Consider the following 26974-nt stretch of genomic DNA (forward strand, 5'->3'; position numbering starts at 1 on the left):
AACGCAGTAAAAACAGATTCAAAAACTTGAAACCCACTATGAGTCCCCCAAAAGCTGCCATGACAAAAGCAGCCTATCAGAAAAAATGAAACCACCAACGGCATAACAGCGCCTATTCAGATAGAGCCAAAGAGCTCGCTTGGCATTATTCAGTCAAATACATGTAGTTCTAAGAAACAAAAAAAAAAAGAACATGACAACGATTGCTGAATCAGAGGAGTTCGATGCAAGACCTTCAACATCTGCGAGGCCTATTGGTAATACTGCTGCAGACGATAGCACCACGGCGATCATCACAGATAGCTGCAATGAAACCTATGCAATATTCTGCCCAAAATATAAAAGGAGCCTCCAAAATAAGTAGGGAAAAAGTAATTCAAGACAAAAAATACGAAAAATCTACCCAGAGGTAAGTATCATAAGGGCAACAGCTTGCGTAAATTCTTGAGAAACAAAATTTCTAAATGTCACGATTCAATCTTCCACTCTACAAAACTCGTCGGCCCAAACTCTCATGCCCGCCAAAATATCAAAGAAAGAGCACTGTGGCGCCCCCCACAAGTACTCCACAACAGAAAGAAGCTGCACTATTGGCTGAGATGCTAAATCTCTCTACATACGACACTGAGTGAGATGATGACTTTGAAGATGCGGATCCGAAACAAGACGAAAAAAAAAAAAGAAAAATCATATGCATTGAATCAGATGACGAGACAGATCAGCTGGAAAATGAACACTTGCCAGAAATGACGTCAGACCATCAAACAATATGTATGTACTATCATTACGACCCCTGGCTCAAACTCAGCCGGTGAAAGAGGCACCCAAGGGAGACGCAGCTCAATATAGCTTTCATGCGATTGACCAAATGAGAGCGATAAGTGAATCCAAGAAAACACACTTAATGGAAACTTTACTAACAAAACAAAAGCAGCAGCCTGCACCTCAAGCCACTGACGAAACTAAAAGATAGTCCAAACGTCATGCGCTGGAGAGGAAAAAAAAGCAAGCTGCTAAGACTAACGAGGGCTTTGAAAAGGAATGGAGGGTTGACAAACGTAAAGTCCCCCTCATAACTCCTACTGGCTCTAGTAATAAACAAAAACAGACAATGCATTTCTTGCTTCTGGAGCGCATGATATTAACGCAAGTCCTTATTTTATTTCGGTGGGTTCCTCATTGTTTGTTGTTTTGTGGGGAAGGAGTGGAGTGGAGTTGGAACTGGAGTGGGGTGCGTCTTTGCTGACACGGGTTTTGGTTTTGTTGTCCAATATGTAGGAGGCATAGTAAGTGAGTGTATTCTTGGGGTGCCATGTAGGTTATGTTTGTCCCATGGTTATATTACTAAGCATTTCCCTAGTGTCATATAATTGGATGTGTTGAGAGTGATAGTGAGCTCCAGGTAGCAGTTTTTCTTGTTGTCAGTGGAGTATTGGATAGTTTGTGCATTACGTGCTGGCCACACATGTATGTAGGGGATTGTGTTAGTTTTAGTGGAATCCCTCCTTGTTTAAGAGATGTAAGGAGGGAGAGGTGTTGTAATGTGTATCTGAATGTGGTGACATCACTGTTGGATGGAATGTAGTGATGTCAGAGTTTGTGGAGTGTTGGGGATGTTATGCTCTGAATGCTGGTTCTAAGATTTACAGTTGAGAGCTAAGCTGGCATGAAGGGACATGCCAATGTTTATCTTCCTGGCAATTAACATACAATAAACCTACAATAACTTGCCTGCTGGTCCGTGTGTTACTTCAGGTACAGTGTTCCTTTTGGTAACACTAGATTTTCCACCAGAACACATTTTCGCACGTGGCCCAAGTCGAATAAGGGCACGCCAGGGCGGCTTCGGCTCCATGAATCAAAGCTGGCACGACCTTGACTTTGGTTGGATTGATATTTAGACCATTGGCATCTACATATTTCTTCAGGGCAGACAATTTACGCTGGAGCCGATCAGAGTTACGTCCAGGAGGACAAAGTCGTCTGCATATAACATCCAACTTATGTGCTTTTCATGAATTTTTGGTGCAAATGCCTTTGTCACTCAACGTTTCCTCAAGGTCAGAGATTAACAAAATGAATATGATAGACTCCAAGGGACATCCCTGCTTCACGCCTCTCGCATTTCTTATTGGGGACAACGTTCCTTCTTGATCAAGCTGGATTTGTATCTTGGTTTCAGAATGTAGTTCTTTAATGGCCATGACGAGACTAGCAGGGCACTTCCAATCTAGCAACTTCGTCCACATGACTTTGCACATGAGTTCGCGATCCACAGGCGTGGGCCAGATTAAAGAAGGCAATGTAGTTTTTTATTCCATGTTTAGTTGCCTCCATTTTAAGCAGATTGATCATCAGCAGATTTAGGCCATAACCTAAGCCCTAGACAAACCCAGTCTGTCGGAGATCATAATTACCAGATGTTTTTATCCAATCGAGTAATTGTCGCAATTGGATGGCAAAGATTTTCCCTACCATGTCTAATAGTGCAATTGGCTGGTCATTTTTAGGGTCTGTTCTTATCCCCTTTTTAAAGACCGGTACAACAATTGCTCTTTTCCATGTTGCTGGTATTGCTCGAACCTTTAGAATATTCGTGAACAGTGTGTGACAGAACTTTGCCCATTCATCAGGATGTTGTTTTAACATTTTATTAGTTAGCCTTTGCTTGATGTTATTCAAAATATCGTCTTAGCTGAAAACGATGTCCCACTTTTGTAACTGGGGGAACCCTGGTTCTTTGGTGGGACCATTTTTCATAAATAAGCTGGTATAGTGAGAGGTCCACTGTGCCTCTGATACCATGTTACATAGCCTCAGTGTTAATGATGGACCAGAAGTCTCGTGAACTTTTCTGTGCAACAGTGTCAAGGATCTGCTCAGAATCTCGTTGCTCCATTAACGCTTTGTGCGAGGTTATCCAATTTTTATATTTCATTTTGTCAGTTTTTTTCTCAAAACAATTTGTGCTTCTTGTCTTCATGAGGACTTTGACGGTTTTTCGGAGTTCTCGCTTATTTTTAACGATTTCCGCGCCAGACATGCTTTTGCTTAAATCTTGGCTTACTCGTTCCCTGAAATGTTTCTTTGTATTGTTCCAGCAATGCACAATACTGTGTTTATTGTAGGCTTCAGCGTTTGTCGCATTCTCCAAGATTTTTGTGATATTAATCTTAGTAGGGTTGCGTTTCAGTCTATTTCGACCTGGCATAACACTAACATAATACTGTTTCCAGTATTCTGCGGCAGAGCGTGCTGTTCCACATAAGCTAATTTCCATGAGGTTATGGTCACTCTGGGGCATGTTAACAATTTGAAGATTAGTAAATTTCTGTACCATTTTTTCTGACGCAAAAAAATAGTCGAGGATAGTTTGGTATGGTCCATGACATCACGTTGCAGGTGGAGGAATTTCTCCCGGACGTTGCCATTAAGTAAATGCATGGATCTGCATTCCATTTCTTGCATCCATATTGCTGAAGTTTGTTGTAAAGTGTGTTTTCCTTTATTTTTTCTGACTGATTCCAACTCATCACACTCCATATTTAGATCCCCACATATGATGATGATGTTAGGATTCAATTCTGAAGACATTATGCAATCAATTATATCACATATTTTATCAGCAAGGACAGACCTCCAACTGCGTGGTGTTGCCAATATTTGTTAACAGTATATCGTTTTTCAAAGGCATCGCTTTTGCTAGCCAGGAATTCAGTTGCAGTTACTTGTATATATGACGAGTGATTCTGCGAATACAGTAACTGACAACCGCTTTGTTTCTTTATTAGCAAACCAGCCATCGGGCAACCCTTTTTTTGTTTAATGGCGGGTTGATTGTAATTTTTTAGTCTTCAACAAGGGTATGTACCCACGTTTCTTGAAGACACAAATTATCCATTGATTTTAATGATTGAGATATGTTATGAAACTGATGGGCGAATCCTCTGGTATTCCATGAACCCATCAGTAATGGTGATTCTACAAGGTTCGCTTGACATTAGCTGCTCTAATTGCAAAGCACTAGCAATCCATCCCCACTTGTCATTTTCTTCATATTCAATAATGTTTTCTTGGTTATCGCCACAACATTTTCCATCTTTGTTATTACAAGCAAAAGTGATTTTGATTTGTTTTTGTGTATGAGCTGGTACTTCCTGCGGGGGGCCTGAACTTCCATCTGTTTAATATAACGCCTGTTTTTTTTTGGTGTAACAGTTAGAGGAAGCAGTCTGGATGCTTGCATTTCTTTCCGCATAGGTACTTTTGGGGCGATCATTTTTGTCCTGCCAGAAGGATTTCTTTTTATTTTCTTCCCCGTTTATCACATTAACCATGAAAGCATCAAATCCCAAGGGGTGGATATCTGACATACACTTGAGAAACGAAAATAATAAACTAAGCACCAACACCCGTTTCAAGCTGCCCCTTGAAACCTAGGACCTGCCACGCCCCAGCGTTCCCAAAAATAGTACACTACCTAACACGCCAAACCATCCGTGCACAAACAATCTTCCACCCTAGTCTGCACCCTAGGGCACCAGGGCTGCCACCCCCGGGCACGATCCCAGCTCACCAAGAGCAACAAGCACACCATCCCAACATCAGTTCACAACAGTGCCCTTACAGAGCACACCTAACACAACCACAAACCCCTAAGAAAATACAGTCCAACTAGACTGCGCAAAAACACACTCCTTAAACCACCACAATACGAGACAAAAGTCCCAACCAACTGCCATTGACAGTACACCCAAACACACACCTAGGACCCCTAGTCCAGCGGACTACACTACCGCAGCACACCCAACACACCATCCCATGGCTCTCCTGCCACAGTCTCACATACGACGGGGAACACAGTATAACAATAATGGTGTTGAAAAATAAAGTCATACTGGACGATAAAAGTCCAAGTTTCCAGTTCCCATATTGAAAAACAATTATATGCCAAATCGAACCTCTCCCTAAAGTCCAACCCACCCGCGAGTCCAGATCAACTGACCAATAAGACGAGCCCAGCTGTAAAGGAAAATATAGTTTGCATATTTAAAATAATCCAGCACACAATACTAGAGCCCGCAACCCACGAGTCCAGGTACCCACACATACCTGAAAGAAAGAAACAGGTTATGTTATGCAAAAGAACAAAATTCCCTCATGAAAGAGAATGTTACCATACTCATGAAATGACATCAATATTCCAAAATGATGTTAACACAGATAAAATTAAAATCAAACAACTCAATGCCATAATTGGAACTGCGAGAAACACATTACATAAGTAATAGTTAACTTGCAACACACACAAGGGCCGCAACACTCATACTTGCTCCAAAACACACACTCACCATCAAGACACTCATACTGGCCCCATCTACCACTCACAAGAACCCAACCTAAAGGTCACAACACGAAGACTTGACACCATACACACCGGCCTCAAATGCACACATGTTGGCTCACTGATACTCTGGTAAACGCCAACTGTCCTTCTCCCTTCGAGCTGTAAGCTTTGGACCCCAACTCCTCCAGGGTCCCAGAAATCCCGCAACATCGGAGAATCCAGACAAAAGCTTTCCTCCGCTAGGGCCAAAGCAGTCCTCAACACCATCAACTCTGAGTGACTCACGTGAGAGTACACAACACCATATGAAAAAAATACAGCGCTCTTCCGATGTGTCCTCACAGATGTCCGCAATTTCCCAGTCCACTTCACCTTCACCAGCATAAGGTACATCACACCCATGGTTGGCAGATCTCCACGGCTGCCTTCCGGTAACCGAAAGCACAACGTCAGCGTGTCTCCTGTGCTGAAAACATGCAATGAGTTCCAACTCTTCTTCACACCCCGTCGAGGGCAACGTCATCATTTCACCCAGGATGCCGCCGAGACTACACCTCCGCTGCTCCTCGATGGAAACTAGCTCGCCGGAGTCCATGGCGCCGGGGAATTACCACCCAGCCACCCTCCACCGCTGCCTGCACTTCGGGGCTGCCTCCTCATGGCAGGCCCTTGGTGAGCATGGCTCCTGAACGCACCCCAGAAGCCCACGGCCCAGCACTCCACCAACTAGGCACTGGCCTTACTTGCACGCCAACTGTAGCGTGCTTCGCCGGACACCCACCAGCTACTGACCATCCTTGACCACGGTCAGTGCGCGATTGTCCACAGCTCAGCACAGTTTCCTTCCATACTACTGCACTCTGCTGGCCAGTGGATACTCCTCCCTCGCCACTAGGACAGGTTCTGGCCGCGTCCTTCCTCACTCCAACGCTGCCTGGCAAGACGCTCCTCTGCGCCCCAGAGACCAGGATGCGCACAGACTTGTCCAACTGCAGGGCACACTACTAGCCCACAGCACCGCCCGGCCTGCTTGGGCCCTCTCCGCTGGCGCACTCAACCCAGTGCCACTCCAGCACTGCACACCGGCTTGGATGCCAACTCGACTCTTCTTTTCAGCACCACCCGGCCTACTGAAGTGGTTTCCGCAGCCAAGTTAAAACACTGGACCAAAATCTGCTAAGATCTTCATCATGGGACATGGACTCACTGGAGGGCGAGGTTTCCTGGCTCTGCACTGCCCCCTGTGACAGGATCCCATCCTGGTCGCCAGTGTAATAGCTTGGTACCTGAAGTAACACCCGGACCAGCAGGTAAGTTATTGTAGGTTTATTGTATGTTAATTGCCAGGACGATAAACATCGGCATGTCTGTTCATGCCAGCTTAGCTCTCAACAGTAAATCTTAGAACCAGAATTCAGAGCATAACATCCTCAACAATCCACACACTCCACACACTCCACACACTCGGACATCACTACATTCCCTCCAACAGTGATGTCACCACATTCGGATACACATTACAACAAACACCAACAGCGTGCATCAGGTACGAGCTTGGGCTCATATCTATAGATGCAAGAGAAACTTAAAATACTCTCAATTGGTATCAAAAACTGATTTGCTCAGACACTCCTCCACAATTGAACATTCTAAAGATAGTGGAAAGTGACAGAAAAGCCTTGGTGCTGTCCGACTGGGTTTAACACTGTGAAGAGCTAATATCAATACTGAACACAGATAACATCATGCTACAAGGTAACCCAAATCTAGTCCAAAACAAACGGTGGCAACAAGATTGAATAGAGACCCTAGAGAAGAGAGCCCAACAAAGTGCTTCAATTGGCCACGCCAGAAGCCAAGGCGTATAACACGCTGCAGAACAATTTAGAAAAGTTCCCTGATAAATATTGCAGACCATTCTTTATGGAGGTTCTGATTAAATTTGTTTTGCCACAAAAGAAAGACAAAAGCTACGATCAAACACTTCATCTCTCGACTGGAACTGTAGGTTCTGCAATAAGACCAAGTAAACACTAAACCACTTGACCATTTTCTGTGTAGGGCCGAGAACATTAAGAACAAAGCATCTCGGCCTGGAAACTGCAAAGAGACTGTCGCTTTGTGGAGATGACTGGTAGACATTGATGGCTGAAGGCAGTGATAAAAAATGCACTTACCTTCTATCTAGAACAATTGAATAAGTGGATACAAGAGTGATTAAATAATTAGCCACCATTGAAACCAACGCCGAACCAAGTCTGGCGTAACATACAATGAATTGATGTAAAATGCCTAATTTCTTTTGCAATTATCTATTCAGTTTCCTTTTTTTTTTAAAGTTTGTAACAAACCGTAGTAAAATAAAAAATAAGTAATTGTTTGCATTTTCCTTTTGTGGTATCCAGTGAAAATCTTGGCAACAAAAATGTAAGTGAACAAATCGTCACTATGCTTACATTGCACGTTTAATTTTAACACTTTGCCATAAGGATTGGAAACAACATTTTCAGAAAATCTAGGAGTGTTTTAGGAAATTACTTTCGGGCTGGTGCTCTTTGTGGAGCATTAATGGGTGACTTGCGGATGGTCGAGCAATGTCCTCACAACAGAGGCGAGTGAGGTGGCCATGTGTCCTCACAGCCCCAAACTCTGAATGTGCTACATAACTGTCAGGTGAAGACTCAGCCAGTTATCAGATTATTCCATTGAAATGCTTTTCCCTTGTTGTCAAAGCCAGCGCATTAACTATGTCAAGCAAGGCAATTGGTGGACACAAGATTAAAAATGTTCCAACAGGTTGATACCATTTCCTTTTCTAAGAACAGAACACAGGGTGTGCTGGGTACTGGTGCTATTTGACATCAATGCGTGTTTCTTTGAGAAAGTTCTGCAAGGGACAAACAGCAAGGGCATTATGAAGGTACCTGGAAAGTTAGCTCTGCCTACCGGAACAAAATAAGTGCACCAGGCTTTACCTCTCTGGTCAATGAAGACATTCCCTTGTCCGCAGACATCGACAGAGCTTTGCCATCATGTGTCTTGTAATACTAGAAGACCACCTCAGCTGCTCTTCAAAGACACTTGCATCCCCTCGGGAGCAGGAGCTGGCGATCCAAACCACTGCAGGAGCAGTTGGTCATGTCATCCGCCGATTGCAGTGATCTCCATGTAAAGGTATGCTGGTAAACTGGCATATTTAAATATAGCATTATTCTAGATGGCCATTCTTAGCGCTGCATGCGCGGTAGCTGGGCAAGTATTTGCAAAGAAACTGTCTTTATTTTATGGCATTCATGTTTCACATGAGTTGTGCTACCCTGATGTAAATGCCATCAGCACCGTGCCACCATTACTACACACGAGGTGTTTACCATTTCCAAGATGGCCGCCCGTGTATTCTACACTGTTCAACTTGCTCAACCCCTCCTCTACAGTGAGGCCTGTTGCTTATTGGCCTCTGCACAAGCATCAGGAGCCTATCGGCAGCCAGCAGACAAGAGCCGGCTCTTCCTGGAAAGGCCCCGAGGGCAAGGCCAATAACTGTCCTGAGACTGTCCCGAGCTGACCAGAGCCCAGGGCCATACCCCCTGTTCGTACCCCACGAGACTGTGAGACTGAGTAACCTATGCCTGTCTAAACCTACTCCCTCGGAACTCAATATATCTAGCCACCCGGATCAGCTCCCTCCATTACCACACCTGCACTAGTCATGCACACCAATCACTGTTGGACCTGAATGCCACTTAGCGCTCGCAACAGCGCCTAACTCCAGATCTACCTGTGTACCCTGCATCTTGGTGGACAACCACACCTTGATTCTGAATCTTGGTGTGCTCTGTTTATGCATTTGAATTAGCGCCATTCTGGTTCCCACTGCTAAACTTGAATCTAGGTGTGCCTTGTTTATGCATTTGAATTACCCTAAACTAATGCTCATTAAGCCTCAGCCGATTCTGCACCTACTCTGTGCATTTTAACCAAGTCTAATAAGCCTAACCGTAGGAATACTGTGCTAACCGATCATGTTTAGTTAAGTATTCTAACCTAGTCGGGGGCGTGGCTACGAGGGCCGTGTAGGAGGACGTGGTCTGGAGGAGCTCCTGTGATCCTGAAACGATCCTGGCGAATAGTGCATAAAGAGATGCCTATGACCGCTGAAAATTGACATGCTGGGGTGTGAACGGGACGGACGTGCCCGCTGAACTTTTGGAGCGCAGAGGAGGAGTTGTGACAGAGTTCTTAATATTATAAGATCAGGAGCACTGGGGAAGCAGGACGGTAAAATGGCTGATCGATGGCCAGAACAAAGGAAGGAATCGGCCGCGCGATGGCCAGGCGACAGTAGCGGACTGTGTGCATACGTGCAGTGCGCACGGAACAGAGTCTCCCCGTGATGAGATACAGGCGTAGATGAGCCCGAATGCCCGAAGTGCAGCGAATGGAGATGTGGGGGGAGCCTGGCACATATAAGAGGATCCCCGGCATAGCGCAAAAGAGGCTTGCGGGCCGCTGGGACATCCACAGGCCACAGCAACGGTGTCCGCCCTCACAAGCCAGATGGTGGCATGGGCTACCTGAGAGCGCGACTGCAGCCATAACAGTTATTAAGTACCGGGAGGACAACAATATTTCCAACGGGCGTGTAGCCCAAGGAAACTAAACTAAGTGCAAGGTCCGTGACTGCGAGGACACGGGTGGAAGCTGGCGACCCGAATGGAGGCAGTGAGGAGGAGCCGCAGCAAGGACTGCAGATAGCAGAATAAGTGTAGACGCTGCAGTGACAAAGGAGATTGACAAAGGAGATTTCTGCAGGTATGCAACGGCAACGCAGGGAACGAACGTGAGGAGGGAAGCTGGAGTATTGACCCTCGAGGGAGTGCGCACAGTAACAACAAGCAGAAGCACAACAGGGAGCACTGGTGCTCGAACGTGCAAGAGGCATAGGACACGCAGAGCAGCCCATGCGCAGGGAGGGCAACGGCCCTGAAGCCGGCAACAGGGGCATCGGCCTTCAGGCAAGAAGTGAAGTGTCCGGGTTGCGCCACAACACAATAAAAGTAACTGGACACTGAACGGGATGCTTTGCATGGGAACCTAATAACATTCTGCACCGCAACACACCCCCTGGCGCTATCACAGGCACACTCAATGACAAATGCTTTGACCATCACGAGCATCCTGGTGCTGCCCAAACAGCAGAGAAGGGAGAAAGCGTACTTGCAGGCCACCACAGGCTGCCTAGGACGGGTCGAGGGGAAGGCTGGATGAGCCTTTGACATACTGACACCCCCATGCCTGGGTGGTGCTGGTGATATTGGGACTGAGTGTGCCTCCCCCCCCCCAACCCCGAGGTGAGGTTGAAGTGGAGATTTGTACAGCTACGTGGGAGAGCACAACCCATTGCGGCGAACGAGGGCTAGCCTTGATACACCTCTGAAGCGGCCCCCTGGAGCGTGAGAGACCACAAAGGGTTGCCCCCGCCGGAACTGCGGAGCACAAGTGGTGGGGCTGACCCACGACCAACGGCTGCAGTGTCATGTCCAACAAACCTCCAAGACCGAAAGGGAAGCAGCCTACGCTGGACAAATTCACCAGGACACCGCCTGGCCCGGAAAGTGCCAGGAGCAAGGACAAGCCCCCCGCTGGTGGCATGGCTTCACGGGCACAAACCAGGAGGTCCTAGCTGCGATTGCAGACCTGAAGGTGGCTTGGGAGGCCAAGCTTGAACTTGCTATGACTGAACTGAAAACAGCGTTGGACCTTAAGGTCGGTGAGGTGCAGGAAGAGGTGAATCTACTCCGGCAGGACGTCAGGTCCCTGGCGGAGCGCACTGAACCTCGAGAAAGAAGTGAGCCCGAACACAGCGGACTGTGCTTCACACAAGTCGGAACTGCACGCCCTGGTGCAGAGAGTGGGCAATCTGGAGAATAGGGCGGAGGAAGCGGAAGGACGCGCCGGGAGGAATAACATCCGCATTGTGGGCTTGCCAGAGGGAGCAGAGGGCCACAACCCCACAGAGTTTATCGAATCCATGTTGTTGCCAGAGATACCTGAAGGAGCTCTGTCTCAGGGATCAGCGGTGGAACGGGCGCATAGGGCTCTAGCGAGGAAGCCGCCGCCAGGCAATCCACCTAGGCCGGTAATCACCAAAATCCTTAACTACCGGGATCGAGAAAGGATACTGGAACACTTCCGCAAAGGTGGAACAATTAAACGAGGGGCGGCAAATATAACGGCCTACCCGGAATATACCCTGATGGTGCAGCGGAGTCGAATGAACTTCGGGGCTGCTAAGAGGAGATTGAGGGAAGTGGGCCATAGGTATATGCTGCTTTACCCGGCGAAGTTGAAAGTTTTTCACAAAAATAGGACTTTGTTTTTTGAAACTCCGGAGGATGCCATGGGATGGCTCGCAGGGTTGCCCCCAGGAGTCCGACATCCAGACGAGAGGAGGAGACAGAGGAGATAAGTAGTGCGCGATGGGGGCACCGGAAGATGGTGCGGTTTAGGACTATGGGACTTGACTATAGTCATTGGTGCGGCCTGTGGGCAGATAAGACCAGATTGGAATAGATAATGTACTGCGACTATTGCTTCATTAAGGAGCCTTGCAGAGCTAGTCTTTACACCCCCATTTAGTACTAATAGTTAAGTGGCCATTAGGGCGATGCATCTGACGCGAGAGAAGTTGGAGCTACTGGGGAAAAAATGGAAAGGGATTGTGGTGGGTTCGTCATATTCTGCTTACGCTAGGGGAGTGCTTGTCGGGGCAGTGCCGCACGTCCCGTTTCAGCTACTACAGGAAGTGGCGGAAACTGATGGGAGGATGGTTATATTGAGAGGGCTGGTGGAGAATAAAGAGGTATACATCGTAAATACATATGCCCCCAACCAAAACACGGCGGTATACGTCAGAACTCTGTGCAGCAACCTTAGTATGTGTGTGGGAAGTGCGGTTATTTGGGGCGGGGATTTTAATTGTGTAATGAACCCCAAGGTAGACAGATCCGATAGCAGGATTGATAGGCCCACCCCAGCGGCTAAAGCATTGCAGGCGTTACTAGATGACTTTGGCTTGGTAGATGAGTGGAGAACAAAACATCCTAATGGAAGGCAATATTCGCACTACTCAGCCCCGGAGCAGCTACACACAAGATTGGATTATGTCTTTGCCACGCTGGATGCAATGACAGAGTACTCAAATAGAATATAAGGCGAGGGTCCTCTCAGATCACTCGCCCCTGGTCCTCGGGTGGCAATACTGCCCCCCGAGGGCGCGGATCCCGACATGGTGCCTCCGAGCAGAGGCACTTAAAGATCCGGTCTTTAGAGAGGACATAAGAGATGAGATCAACTATTTTGAGGTGAATACTGGTAGTGTTGACTCGGCGGATACACTATGGGAAGCTTTTAATGTGGTGATGCGGGGGGTTGCCATAGCTAAGTCAAAGAGCCTGCAGGGTGGCGTTCTGGCTGACCTACAAATAGCAGAAGATGAACTAGAAAGAATATTAGAAAATGGCAGTGTGGATACGGAGCTAGTACTTAAACTACAGCAGGAATGTGCGGAATACTGGGAAAGGCTCTGCAACCTCAATTACAAAAAAATATGTAGAAAGACAGCATGCGGGAGGGGATAAAACAGGTAGGCTCTTAGCGTGGCTGTACAAGAGCGAAACCCCTAGGCCCCCGATTAGGACAATAACTAAAGAAGACGGTGATGTAGTAGATACCCAAGAAGGAGTCAACAAGGAATTTGCGGATTATTACAGGGTGTTATACGGGGACAAGGAGGGGGGCAGCCAAGAGGAGATAACCGAAACACTAGAAGATAAAGGACTGCCCAAGATAAGTGATGAGGAAAGAGAGGAGCTTGATGCACCAATCACCTTGGAGGAGTTGGAGGTCGTGAGGCAGTTGCCCACCAGTAAGATCCCAGGAGCAGATGGGTTCCCTAGCGAATTTTATAAAGTATATAGAGAAGAAGTGCTCCCCCCCAATGCTAGACATGCTTAATGAAGCGTTTGAGATGGGAAGGCTGCCGGAGTCACTCAGAGAAGCGATCATAATACCGCTGCCTAAACCCAACAAACGAGGGCATACCTGTAGCTCTTACCGGCCTTTGTCGATGCTGAACCAGGACAGCAAGATATTGACGGCTGTCCTGGCAAACAGATTGCAAAGAGTAATTAGCAAATTAATCCGCCCAGACCAAACGAGCTATGTCCCGAATAGGAACATAACTCACAACCATAGGCGACTCCACCGGGTGATCGAATGGGCGGGTAAGAATGAAGGCGAAATGGCGATTGTATCCTTAGACGCAGTAAAAGCTTTTGACTCAGTTAAGTGGCCATGGCTGCTGGCGGCCCTGGGAGGATACGGAGTAGGGCCGGGTTATATCAGGTGGGCGAAAATGCTATACAGTTAGCCGCTAGCCAGAGTTCGAATGGGATCAGTGATATCCGAGAGATGTCAACTTAGTAGAGGCACCAGGCAGGGGTGCCCCTGGTCCCCGATGCTTTACATTCTAGCCCTGGAGCCCTTGGCAATATACCCCAGGCAACAATATGATACGATAGGTATTGAGGTTGGGGGGAGAACGGCACTTAATATCCTTATATGCGGATGATTTGTTATTATACTTGAAATACCCAGAAGAAAATCTTCAATATATTCTGGAAGTGATGGAGGTATGCGGGGATGTCCGGAATAGCAGTGAATCCTCAAAAATCTAGTATATTCCCGCTAGGTAGCTATAAGGGGACCCCTGTGGAAAGGTTACCCGTGTTACAGATACCATGGGTGATTAGTTCTTTCCGTTACCTTGGAATAGATGTTTAGCGCACGGCAGAAGCGGAACATAAGCACAACACTGAGATAGCTATTGAGAAAATATGGAAATGCATGAAGTTTTGGGAGAAGTTACCCCTAGCAATGATGGGACGGGGGGCAATGCTTAAGATGGTGGTCCTGCCTAGGCTTCTACATTATTTTAGTAATATCCCACATATGATACCCAAGAAGTTTTTTGCTAAACTAAATAGTATGTGTAGGGACTTCCTATGGCATGGTACCCGGAATAGAGTGGCGCTATGAAAGTTGCAGAACTTCTATGAAAAGGGGGGTATTAAACTGCCTAATTTTGAGGTTTACTATGTAGCAAGTCAACTGCAATATGTGGCCAAGTGGCTCTCCGACGAAGCGACCCCTGAACTTAAGTAAAATGGGGTACAGTCCTGCCCAAAATACCTAAGGGAAATGATATGGTTGTTTGAGACAGAAATGAAGGAGCGCCCTGGGATGATGATGCTTGGGTGGAAAATGTGGCGTTGAGCATGTCGGATGATGGAGGACCCACTCCCATGCTCCCCGCAGGTACCACTGGTGGCTTTAACAGGAGGGGATAAGGAGTTGAGGGATTATCAGAACCTACTGGGAATCGGTGGGTCTGGTAACGTTAGGGGACATCTGGCAAGAGGGGACCATTAGGGACATTGAATAACTTGGGGAGGAGGTGGGATTACATACGGGCCAATATGTTACATACCATAGGATGGTTCAGAAAATTCAGAAAACGTGGCCTGAAACAGTATTGACAGAGGAACCGGACGCTATCATGGGGGTAATATATGATATATCGGAGGGAGGGCATGAGATTTCTAGATTGTATGAGATGGATTGGGAAGCGGAGGTGAGGGCCCCAATGGAAGATGGGATGTGGGAACCCACCCTGGGATATCACAAGAAGGTGTCAAGAAATGCCAGACTAAAACAAATACAGCTGTATATAACGCATAGAGCATATATGACCCCTCTGAGAATGTCCAAGTTCGGAAACGCTGGGCGACAGGCGTGTCCTAAGTGCGACATGGAAAACGCTGACATGACATGTTTTGGTCATGTCCAGTAATTGAGTGTTTTTGGGGTGAAGTGGCACAAAAATTGGCAGAGAAGGGGGTCATGCTCGTCATAGACACGGTCTGGGCTTGCTTACTTGGAGGGTTCCCCAGACTACAGAAACTTAAACATGTTGGGAAATTGAAAAATGTGGCATACGTGCTAGCAAAACGGAGGATTGCCATGGGATGGAGGAAGTGCCACAAGCCACGGGTGGATGTATGGTGGAAGGAGTTGCAGAAATGGGCGGAGGCTGAAACGATAGTATGGCAGGAGGCGAGCAGCATGAGTGGGGAAGAAGACGTGGGTACCCTGATGGCATGGAAATTATTAATAGCGGAACTGTTCGGCTCTATATCGGACCCAACGGAATCCAAGGGTAGTGAGACCCTGCCACATGTAGCAGATACTGAATGCGAAGTACAAATAGGCTCATAATGGAGGGTGGGACTAGGGGAGCAGTGACAAAAATGAAAAAACAAAATGGTGTTTAATGGAACTGTCGTGAATTGTACTGCGTGTTGGGTTTGTTTGTATTGTTGTTTGGTTTGAATAAAATTAAAAAAAAAAAAATTATTAAAGTATTCTAACCTAGTCGATCTGCGTCTACTCGGTATTACATCCTAGCCAAGCAGAATCTACCTTCAGCGGACTGTCCAGCCAAAAATCACACTTCTATCCCAGTGCCTCTGGCATTAGCCTTCACTCTCTCTCATAGTGCTACATGAAAATGGTAACCTTAGTACTGCTGTTATGTACCTTGATGCTTGTCAGTTACCTACTAGCACCACTCTCAAATTCTAGCCCATCCATACCAATAAACCTTGACACCATGAGTCAACCTCCACATAAAAGGGCTTGCACCATAGCACCCTATGCCTCTTTACCTTGTGATACTACAAAGAGAAATGTACGTCTCTGGGCTAGTCTCCCTAAAATATACGAACCATGAGAAGATTGCTCCCAAATACTAACCGCAAAACTAACCTTAACATTAAATTGTCTCCGCCACTATCTACATGGGACACAAATATCCAGAACAATAACCATAAGTGTAAGACGCGTGCTAATAATGCCGACAATTCTACCCTGATCAATGCATCTACCGTGACCCCAACCCCTTAAAAGGGGCCCTTCTCAATGCAAGGATGCTTGTTGCACATGCCATCGACATTGCCTATCTAATTACAGAGGGTAAGCTTGATTTTCTAGCCATTACGGAAACATAGCGCAGCAGGACCCGCTCTCATGCTAGCGACTCCCGATGGCTACACCATAGCAAGACAAGACTGACAGTACCCGAGGAGATGGCATCGCCATCATCTCTAGAATATCTCTAGGCCTACGACTAGCCCCTGCCCATCTGTTACAATCGTGTGAAGTCCTCTCGGTCAAATTCCAAATAAATAATTCTCAAACTTTGACCATTCACCTAATATATAGACCGCTTGGTCCACTTGGGACCTTTGAGGAGGACCTGCACAATCTATTCAGAAACAACCTCAAACCATCCTCGCAAATACTCCTATTAGGGGACCTCAACCTTGGCTTTATGGACCAAACCGATAAACATGCCACAGATATAGCCACAACAATTAAGGCATTAGGTCTTTCCCAAAAAGTTACTAAACCTACCCATCAAAAAGGAATAATACTGGATTGGATAGCGGATTGCAATTGCACAGCCACCATCACCTCCATCCTACCATTCTCCTGGACAGACCACTCACTGGTGTCCTTCGACTTATCAACTACAAGATTCACCCCACAGGTGCCCCCAGCAGCACCACCCTGCCCAACTAGAAATAAAAAAAGTATACCAGAGAAAATTATCCCTGCTATCCTTCCCACCCTCGACTGTCAGAAAATCTTGACCCTAGTACCCCAGTTCAGGAATTCAACAATATCATGCTCTCCACCATGGACAGAATTGCCCCCCTCAAACTCAGGCCTAGCAAACCTATAGCCCACAAATAAATGGTTTAGGCCTCAACTTAAAGACCTTTGCACACTAAAAAGGAAAAGCGAAACTAATTGGAGACGCTGCCCTTCTAGCATAAGACCAAATTATCCTCACGGTCCTCACTCTATAAGCAAGAAATCTGCCAGGCCAAACGTAAATCGTACGATGAGCGTATTGCCATTAGTAACGCCAATATGAAAGAACTGTTCTCCATACGCAAAGAACTCGAGTCCCCTATAGCAGAACCTGACATTTGTACCAAGGACAAATCTTGGTGTTCAGACATCCAACAAGCACTAGCCACTAAAATTGTCACCCCCCTGCAAAATAAAATTCAGCAAAATACCCATTGAATAGTCCTGTAACAAATGTCCCACCACAGGCCCATATTAACACGTTCAATTTCTCCAAAATGTCTACCCTGGAAGTTGAAAAAATGATCCTGTCACTGAAACCATCTAATTGCAAAGGTGACACCTGCCCAGCCCAATTAATAAAAGATGCCAGAGACCTATCCCCATTCATCACCAAAATGATCAACGCCTCTTGACACAGGCACCATCCCTGCTATCCTCAAACAATCTTGGGTGCTACAGCTCCTCAAGAAACAAACCTTAGACCCACTTATCCCTACCAACTAACGACCCATCACCACGGTCCCATTCTTACTTAAAATGCTAGATAAAGCCGCATACATGCAAATTCAAAAACACCTTGAACAGTCTAAACTCCTTGGTAATAGACAATCTGGCTTCTGCCCGCTACATGGAACAGAAACAGCCCTTATTGATTTAAAGACCCAAATTGATGAGCTGAGGGACAAAGGAAAATCAGTACTTCTGCTCCTTCTTGATCTGTCAGCCGCGTTTGATCTGGTCAATCACAATGTCCTCTGCCAACACCTTGACTCTGCTGCCCACTTCTCCCCGGAAGCTATTAAATGGATTAGGTCCTTCCTTAGCGAGAGAACAATGAGAGTCTGCTCTCCATCTGCAGCGGCTGACCCTTCCCCCATTCTCTGCGGGGTCTCTCAAGGATCTTGCATCTCACCAACTCTCTACAACATCTTCACCAAACCCTTGTTTGATTATCTGGACAATATGGGTGTCACCTACACCAACTATGCAGATGACACCCATATTCTCCTCCCGCTTTCTGGGGATCACTGCAAAGACACGGGGTTGGTGAACAAAGTATATCTTATCATCCAAGCATGGATGGCCACCCACGGCCTTTGCTTGAACGATAAGACGGAGTTGATAATTCTGGGTTCACAAGCTAATATCAAAAAACTAGGGCAGGATTACTCCTCCTTCAACATTGATGGGAATACCATTAAAGTCTCCAAAGAGGTAAAAACCCTCGGCTTCTACCTAGACTCTACATTGTCTTTCGATAAGCAGATCAAATCACTGACCTCCTCCACAGCCTACACGTGTAAGCTTCTTAGAGCGGGAAAGCATTCCTCTCTGACGAGAGTTGCTTGATCCTGGCCAAAGCCTTAATAGTTTCCAGAATCGACTACTGCAATGCTCTCTACAGTGGTGCGAATAAAACTACTATTCATAAGCTCCAAATCCTACAAAATAATTCCTTAAGAGCAGCCTTAGGCATAAATAAAAACCCACATTTCTCCCCTTAGACGACACCATAAATGGTTATCCACAGATAACAAAATACAGCTGAAGCTGCTATCTCTTACACACAATGCCCTCAACAATATGGCACCCACGTATCTGATTGCCAAACTTCAGAGAAGAACCACTCAGAACTACTAGAACAGGCACTGCTAATTGTCTTACCATACCCAAATACAAACTTACAACCATTGGAGGTAATAGCTTCCCTGTAAAGGCCGCCAAATGTTGGAACTCACTGCCCCAAGACCTGAGAGCTGCCCAACACTACTGTCATTTCAGAAAAAATGTTATCAAACATATCACCGCTACAGACCCCCTACCTGTGACCTGTAAGACTGTCTGCTACTAGGGCCCAACCTAGAGCCCTGAATGATACATGAAGGTGATTGGTGTCTGTGTACACCTTTGCACACTGCTTGGCTCCTCTCCTGCATCAGTAAAGGGTCTTCCCCTCTGTATATTTTGATACCGTTGTATATTTGTGTAAACTTTGACCTATCTGTAAAATTCTCATTTATGCTAATTTTGTAACTTGTGTTTGTAACCATGTAAGCATTGCATTTTCATTCTGCTGCGCTCTTTTACATACGGGTCTTGTGCGCATAACAAAATAAACAAACTAACTTCTGCCATAAATCCTTAAGGGGATTCTTCAAGAGTTGGATTGAGGGTTTGACAAGTTAAAGGTGGACACCGTAGGGATAAATCAGGAGCTAAGAGAAGGTCTCCACTCCCAATAACAGGCTACATCCGTTCAAACTTGGCAGCAACCAGTTGGCGGCAAACCTGGTAACATTTACACTGCACTCTTCTGGGGAATAAATCCCTTCAATTAAGAAAATGTTTTAGAAAAGATATACACAAGATATACTAAAACAATTTACTGCAATATAATACCATATTAAATAATTTCCGGTTACAATAAGCTATTGAATATTGGTACTCTTCATCAATAATAAACATTTTAACATTCTGCATTTTCTTTTCTTTTTTGTTTACAAACTATTACATAATGAGCCACAAACACAGGAGCTTACATTACCTCACAATTTTCTTTTCTCGGTTCCATTCCTTGCTACGTTCAACATTAGTGCTCATAACATTATTTATGTAACTCTCATCTAACCCCCAAATCTCTTACTCCTTTGCGAGTCTTAAGTTCAAAACTCTCTGCATTGTCCACAAGGCCTTCTGGGGCCTCAATACCTTCAACTCTCTCTTCCTAAATATCTTCCTTCTCGAGCTCTTGGCTCATACGCCTCCAACTCCCTCAGGGTCAGTCGCTTCCCCAAGCAACGAGTTGGTGGTAGATCTCTTTCTTCGGCTGGGGCCTCCCTCTGGAACAGACTCCCTGAAACTTGGAGAACCATCTCCGGAAGCACCTCAAAACCTTCCTCTTTGCTTCTGCGTTCTCGCCTCCTCTCCCCTGCTGAATTCCGGGCTGAAACTGCACTGGTTACCTGGCCACACTCCGGTCTTGGGCCCATGCCACCTCCCCTGCAAGTTGCACTCCTGCACTGCCTCCCTGGCACCCCCCACACTTCGGGACTGTTTTCTGTATCCCTACAGTCCCCCCTACCAGCACTTGCACCTGATGTCTGCACTTACCCTTGCACTTGCCTCTAGCTGGCCGTATATTTTTTATTTATTTATTCTATTCATCCCATGTACTGCACTGTTCCCCTCACCCTTGCCCCCTGCACGTTTCCCCTTCCCATACACTTGCACGATCTGAATGACACCTGGCCTAGTACGATTGGTGTCTCAGTCTTCCCTCTGTTCCCTCTCCCTTGCCTCGTCGCGCCTTAAACACTTGTGTATAGGGGCGTTATAAATGCCATATCATATATCATATCATTTAACTCTCTAGATAAAGTTGAAGTGATAACCTCTTTTATTGTTAGCTCAGTCTGGGGATTTATACCAGTTAGGTAGGATGCTTCAGAGTATAGGCTGTTGTCAGATGATGTAGAAGTTGAGAAGCAATGTTGGCTTAAAGTAGTTCTGTTCTCTATCTGCCACAAATTCATGAGAGCCAGGCCTGCCAAGAACTTTTGATCGGTGCCGTTAGAGCTGCCGCTTTCTCCATTGCCATCACTCCCCACAGCCTCCCCCACCACATAGCTATGACGGCCCCCTGCTTGTTCTTCCATGTGTGCCAGGGGGATCCTGGCTGAACTCCGCATTTGGGTGATGAGGGTGGCGCCGCTTCCGGAGGCATCATAGACTCCCTCCATCGTGGAACCCAATAACACCACCACTAGGTTGAGGGGCAATTGTACCTTTGTTACATCCTTAATATGGCAAAGGATTTCTTTGCAGTGGACCTCGGCTAAGGGTCAGGCCTACCACGTGTGCACCAAGTCTCCGATTTGTCCAAAGCCCCGCTAGCATGAGGGAGGGGGGGGGGGGCTTGGGTTGATCGAGTGCAGGCTTTGAAGTGTCATGTACCACCTGAGACAGTTTATATGCAGATTCTTGATTGGCACACACTTGGAGCTTTTCATTGCCCGGCGCCATATCTGACCCCATTTGTCCTCCGTGATAGATTCGCCCAGGTCTCGTTCCCATTTTGACATGTACGGTAGGATGTCTCCTGGACTTGTCCCATCTAGCAGATGATAGTCTTGAGACCCCTTTCTTGTTTGCCTTTTCTTTTATTGCAAGTTCCAACCTCAGTGGTACTGTATTGGCCCTTTCTTTTATTGATTTGTTTGAGATCCAATGTCTTATTTGTGCGTAGTGAAATCCTTCGCGTTCTGTTATCTGGAATTTGTGTTTACATTCCACAAACATCAAGGGGTTCCCACATGAGTAGAATTTCCCCCCACCCCCCCAACAGCAGTGATTGTCCAGCCCCCCCCAATGTGTCCAGATATTAGGCAGCTTCCCGAGTGTGAAGTCCGGTTTATAGGTCATTGGCGCGAGTGGGCCTCTCCCCAGTTGTACTTTCTTACCCAGCAGCGCTTTATTCAAGTAAAAGAGGGTGATTTTTCTGGTGACTAGCGGTGTACCCCCTTACCCCCCCCCCGCTCCCCTGTATTTTGGTATCAGAAAACCTAGATTCTCCGAAGGCATGTTGGTCGCGTCTCTTTCTATGTTTGACCACCCATTTGAGTTCTCCTGTGGGGCCCATTGGAGCATCGGGGTAACCTGTGCAGCAATTAGGTATCAACTCAAGTCCAAGACCCCTAAACATCCAGCATTTTTTAGGTTTCCATTTACACAAAACAGTAAAATCTCCATCCATGTTAGATCACAACGCATTTCGGGTGTTAAAGCACCCTCCTTCAGGAAAACTGGGTTCTAACTTGACGAGTATATAATAAGAAATAATAAACAAACAATATGTGTGACTGTATTGATCCAATTAGAATAACCATACATTAAGTAAGTAAATTACAAAACAACAATCACTGACTCATCACCTTCCTTAAAAACACTAGGGAGGTCTCAATGCCAACAAAACCACTCTACTGCCCAACTAAACATAAGCATTTGCTAAATGAACCACAAATAAATTCTCAAAACATGCTTGAGTAATCTGTATAAATCATCATACATGTTTGAGTGAGAACTTCTAGTCCAAAAAACTCCTGTAACAAAGTATCCATTACGGCTCCATTAAAACTAAACACTTTTTTTCAACTAGAAATATTGCTAGTTAGAAGTCCATACTACACTGGTCAGTATTTTTAAGCCACTAAAAACACTACTTAGAAGCAGTTAGGAGGTAAGATTCTGTAAATTGATTGCCGACGCAATTCCCCATGAGTGAACAGCTGAATTATCAAACTAGGGTAGATCTGCATTATCCATGTATAAAGGAAACTCAGATCGGCTAAGCACCTAAAGTGCTACCAACCGGAATAGCGGGTTCCCCCACAGTCCACACAGTGCAGGTAGGGACCCAGGGCTAATGGACCATAGTCACAAGCTGCTTTCCTCAACTGTCACCAAAGACCACCTTTCCATGTCCAACAAATGCAAGCAAAACAAGCAGTCGATTTCTACTTGAAGCCTCACACTCAAAATGAAAGAATGTCCAAACAAATATATAGCACTCTAATTTTGCAAAGCTTTTACTGTTAGGGTGAGTAGTGACACAATGAAAACAAAGCCCACTGTGCATTGTGTGCTCAAAATAGATGTATGTGTATATTTCGATTACCAACATGTGTATCAAAAAGAAGCATGTGTGTCAAAAAAAAAGACACTGCAGACTTGTATTGTGGACTTTTACATTTATTATTAATGGTATTCATTTTGAGTGTACCTAGCTATGGGAAGCAACAGAGTGCGTTATAAGTTATAGGTGGAAGTAAACGGTAAGATGAGCAGATCGCAAGGGATCAATACAAGGGAGCGTGGAGTCAAAGGGTAAGAGAGGGTGGCCAATTTGGCATTAAGGGATCTACAAGTAACCAGATGAGGAAACCTGGGCGCAGCAGACTGCTATTACTCAAGTTAGGTGGCAAGTGCAGGGTGTGTGGAACTAGGCATTAGGGAGGAGCCAATCCTTGACAAGGAGGGCCTGGAGTTCCATGCTGAAATGTAAAAACGGTCTGGTTTGTCTAATATTGACAGAGGAGGTTCCAGGTTAAGGGGTGTAGCCAGCAAGCCTGTGCGCGGGTTCGGTCCTTCCTGCACCAGCGGAGGTCAAATCCATACATGTCCTTGCTTCAGATTTAGTGTGTCAAATGTTTGCGTGTGGGAGAGGAGTGGTTGATATCTGGATGTGTGCAATAGATCCATGTGATTGTCGGCAGGGGCTTCATCATGGAAGCTATTGATAGTGGCAATCCTGCTTATAGTGTTTGTGCAACATCATCCAATTGGATACATTGAGAATTTTAGCATATATTGTGGCTGCAGCCTCAACGTGATTTACAGTGACAATACAACCCTAGATTGTGTTTACACCTTCCTAAAAGTTATTTATAGTGGCCATAATGGCATAGATTGTGGCAATGTTGGGATAGACGGTTGGCGCAGCTGCATAAAAACGACTTCAAATGGCAATGCTGGCATATGGTGTGAACTTAATCATAAAATTGTCATCAAACGCTCCTGTATACTGCTGGCGACAGGGCCTGTACTAGATGCTTTCGTTCCCCAGAAGTGTGCTGCATTGTTTATATAGCGTTAGTGTAACCAGGTTTACAATTTATTAGATACAGGCTCTAGCTGAGATGTTATAAATGCCTGCATGAGCAATACATTACTAATTTACTATTTTTCAAATGTTTTTTTCTAAACGTTGCCATCTGAATTGCTTTTAGCAACCAGTTGGTGCCATGAGATTCAAACTTGCTTGGACATCATTCCATTCACATGTATGGATTCAAAGTTAAATAATTCACTTATCTGACCAGATCTACTGCAATCCCCACTTTCCAAGGCAGGCCGGGGCCATGGCCATATATAGCGACATCTGTATCCAATTATATCCCTCACAGGGTTAGGCTGGTTAACTCTGTACTAAATTTAAACAGGGGATCCTGTACACAACTGAAATGCAGCAAACTGTAGTCCACTACAATTATAGGGGTCACCAACCAGTGTATCCCAAACAGCCAACTGTGTGAAGGTACTTCAACATGTCACAAGTCACAAGTCACCTGGTCGCTATGCATTTCTGTGGTTCAAGACCACAATGAGGTACATACAGTATTTCTTTCCCTAGTTAGGCCTTTGATTAAGTTTCATGACAAAGGATTGTAAAACAGCAAGGGGGGGAAAACCTAAACACACTAGGGCCTTGTGCAGGTGTATAAAATAGTAGGACCTTCAACCTCACAGTAACACACACAATCTTTAAGGTAATCACTACTGAGGTTCTGGATTTGAAGAAGTGGGCTAAAGCTCACCACAACACAGAACAACATTCAGATTAAGTCATATGCATCTAGCAAGCTAGAAAGAACATGTTTGAGATTCCAAGGACATGTTTTTTCAACGGCATGTATCTGAAAGTAAGCAATCCAAGAATGTACTTGCATATCAATCTTGGCCAGTAAACCGAGAACAGCTATGTGGTGGTGATTGCACCACATGCAGCTGAATCAATATGCATGAAATTCTACACATATTAATTACTCATACAGACAGGTCGGCAGTGGTTGTGGTTTTGGGTAGGGTAATCCCAGGTTAGATTAAGTCAATGCTAACTATTCTTTTCATATAAGGCAAGTTGTATACTGCATACAATGCTTCCAGCAGGAGAGAACACCGAACCTAAATGTAGCAAGGGGTGGCACCTGCTAGGTGATGTGGAATGTAATTTACAGGGGAGATGCATAAATCCTTTTAGAGGCCCGGTTAGAATGAATCCTTATTAGTTAGGCATGACTACTGCCCTAGTGGTTTATGACAGGTCTAAATCTGCTCATTGACGTAATCTTTTATTTGGCCTAGAGCAATACTCCAAAATAAAGTTGTTTCCCTCTATACTCCCCACACTGATGGTTTGGATGACTTGTTATAATTTAGAGTACCTTCTATGGCTATATACTGTAGATATTGACTGGAGCACAATTCTCCAAAGGCCCACATGGATGCTTACTCCAACCGCTTACGTATTCCTAGGTTCAAGCGTGCCAAAGCTGGAGGCTCGAGCTTCCCCGTCTCTGCCGATACGTTATGGAACTTTCCCCACTCCCCCAACCTCCTGCCTTGAGACCAGAGCCCTCCTAACACCTTGTTCCGAAAGACTGAAAATGTATAAATACAAATAAAATAAATAAAAATCCTATGCTATGATGGCTGCCATTTGAATTGAAAAATCACACAAACTGTTCCATAAACATAACTATCGTATACCATTTCAGGTTAGGAACAGAATACGTTAAATTCACTGAAAATGCTTGTTCTCTTAAGCCTTTTTACTCACTCAACCCAATTAATGGAGGGCTATAACCTAAAGACCAATGGTGACTGTAAGCTTGGGAAAAAGATTATGCAACAAGGAAAACTGAGGGACTCCACTGTATTTAGGTAATAATACAATTTATTCGAAGTCTGCTCAAACAGAATAAAAAATAATTTTAAAAAAAGCATAATGCAAGCAAGTGCCCAAAGGGACACCATGTTTGTATGGTGAGGCTGTGCAAATAAGCACAATATACCTTCAGCTCACGATTTAGTTCCTTAGCGTAATTTCATAGTCAATCTTTATCCTCCGGTGTTTAAACATTCAAGACTGCAAAATGTGATTATTTCTACATTGAGAAGTTATGAATAATGTGTCCTAATAAAGAAACAATTGCTTTGCATGTCAGCAGTTCTGTTACTGTATATACGTACTGTGAATCAGTGTCCTTTTCTTTTTTTCGTATTCCAAATGCTTTCCGTGTTCGTTTTTTCAATCCTGTGGCAAGGATGACATGAATTACATGTCAGATGTGAACCATTGTAAATATTTCGAGAACAGCCATGTAGGTAATCACAAGAAGAACATATGTAATTTACACAGTAATTAATGTAGTTTGCATTTTCCATCATTAAACATGCAGGTGCAGCCACATCAAGGTTACTAGGCAAAGAAATACAAATTCCCTATAAAAATAGAAAAACATTTGTGTTCATGTTGAGACATGGATTCGGCATTTTAGCAATACTTTAAAGATAAAAGAAAAAACATTCTCTAAAAATGAATCCACAAGCAACCACATGTTTTTCACCAAATTAGAGGGAAGCAGGTTGATGGTCACAAATGCATCCAATGACATCCTGTGAACTCGTTTTCCAAGGATCTCGAGGTGGGTATTGTGAAATCCATGTCAGATATTTAACACATGTTGGTAGTCCTCTTCTTTAAAATAGCAGCTCTTAGGAAAAAGAATTGTGCTTCCCTGGTGTAACAATAAGCGGTCCTACTAGGCCATGTGACATTCAGATCGTGCAAGTGCAGCAAAGAAGAGGGGAGAGGAGAAGGTGAGGGGGGGAGGTTGGTGGGGGGAGGTTGGTGGGGGAAAGGTGGGGGCCCAGGCTCTGGGTAAGTGCTGGGGGGCAAGTGCGGGGGAGCCTGTAGGGCAAGTGGACCACTCAGTAGTCTAGTCAGGGGAGGATGCCCAAGTGCTAGAAGGGAGTACTGAGGCAGACTGAGTCATACAGGTGGCAGGC

The 26974-nt window shown here is 45.4% G+C and overlaps 1 protein-coding gene across 11 annotated transcripts in view; it reads right to left on the bottom strand.

Annotated features, from left to right (window-relative positions):
- The window catches only part of SGIP1 (SH3GL interacting endocytic adaptor 1), a 1655639-nt gene that overhangs the window by 1363109 nt on the left and 265556 nt on the right, over positions 1–26974 (bottom strand). For all 11 annotated transcript variants that reach the window (XM_069641969.1, XM_069641968.1, XM_069641966.1 and 8 more), the window contains exon 2: positions 26156–26219. In XM_069641969.1, coding sequence (XP_069498070.1) covers positions 26156–26219 — 64 coding nt within the window. The remainder of the gene's footprint in view (positions 1–26155; positions 26220–26974) is intronic.

Source organism: Ambystoma mexicanum, chromosome 1q, assembly GCF_040938575.1.
Source record: "Ambystoma mexicanum isolate Mex_15411 chromosome 1q, UKY_AmexF1_1, whole genome shotgun sequence".
NCBI classification, from domain to species: Eukaryota; Metazoa; Chordata; class Amphibia; order Caudata; family Ambystomatidae; genus Ambystoma; species Ambystoma mexicanum.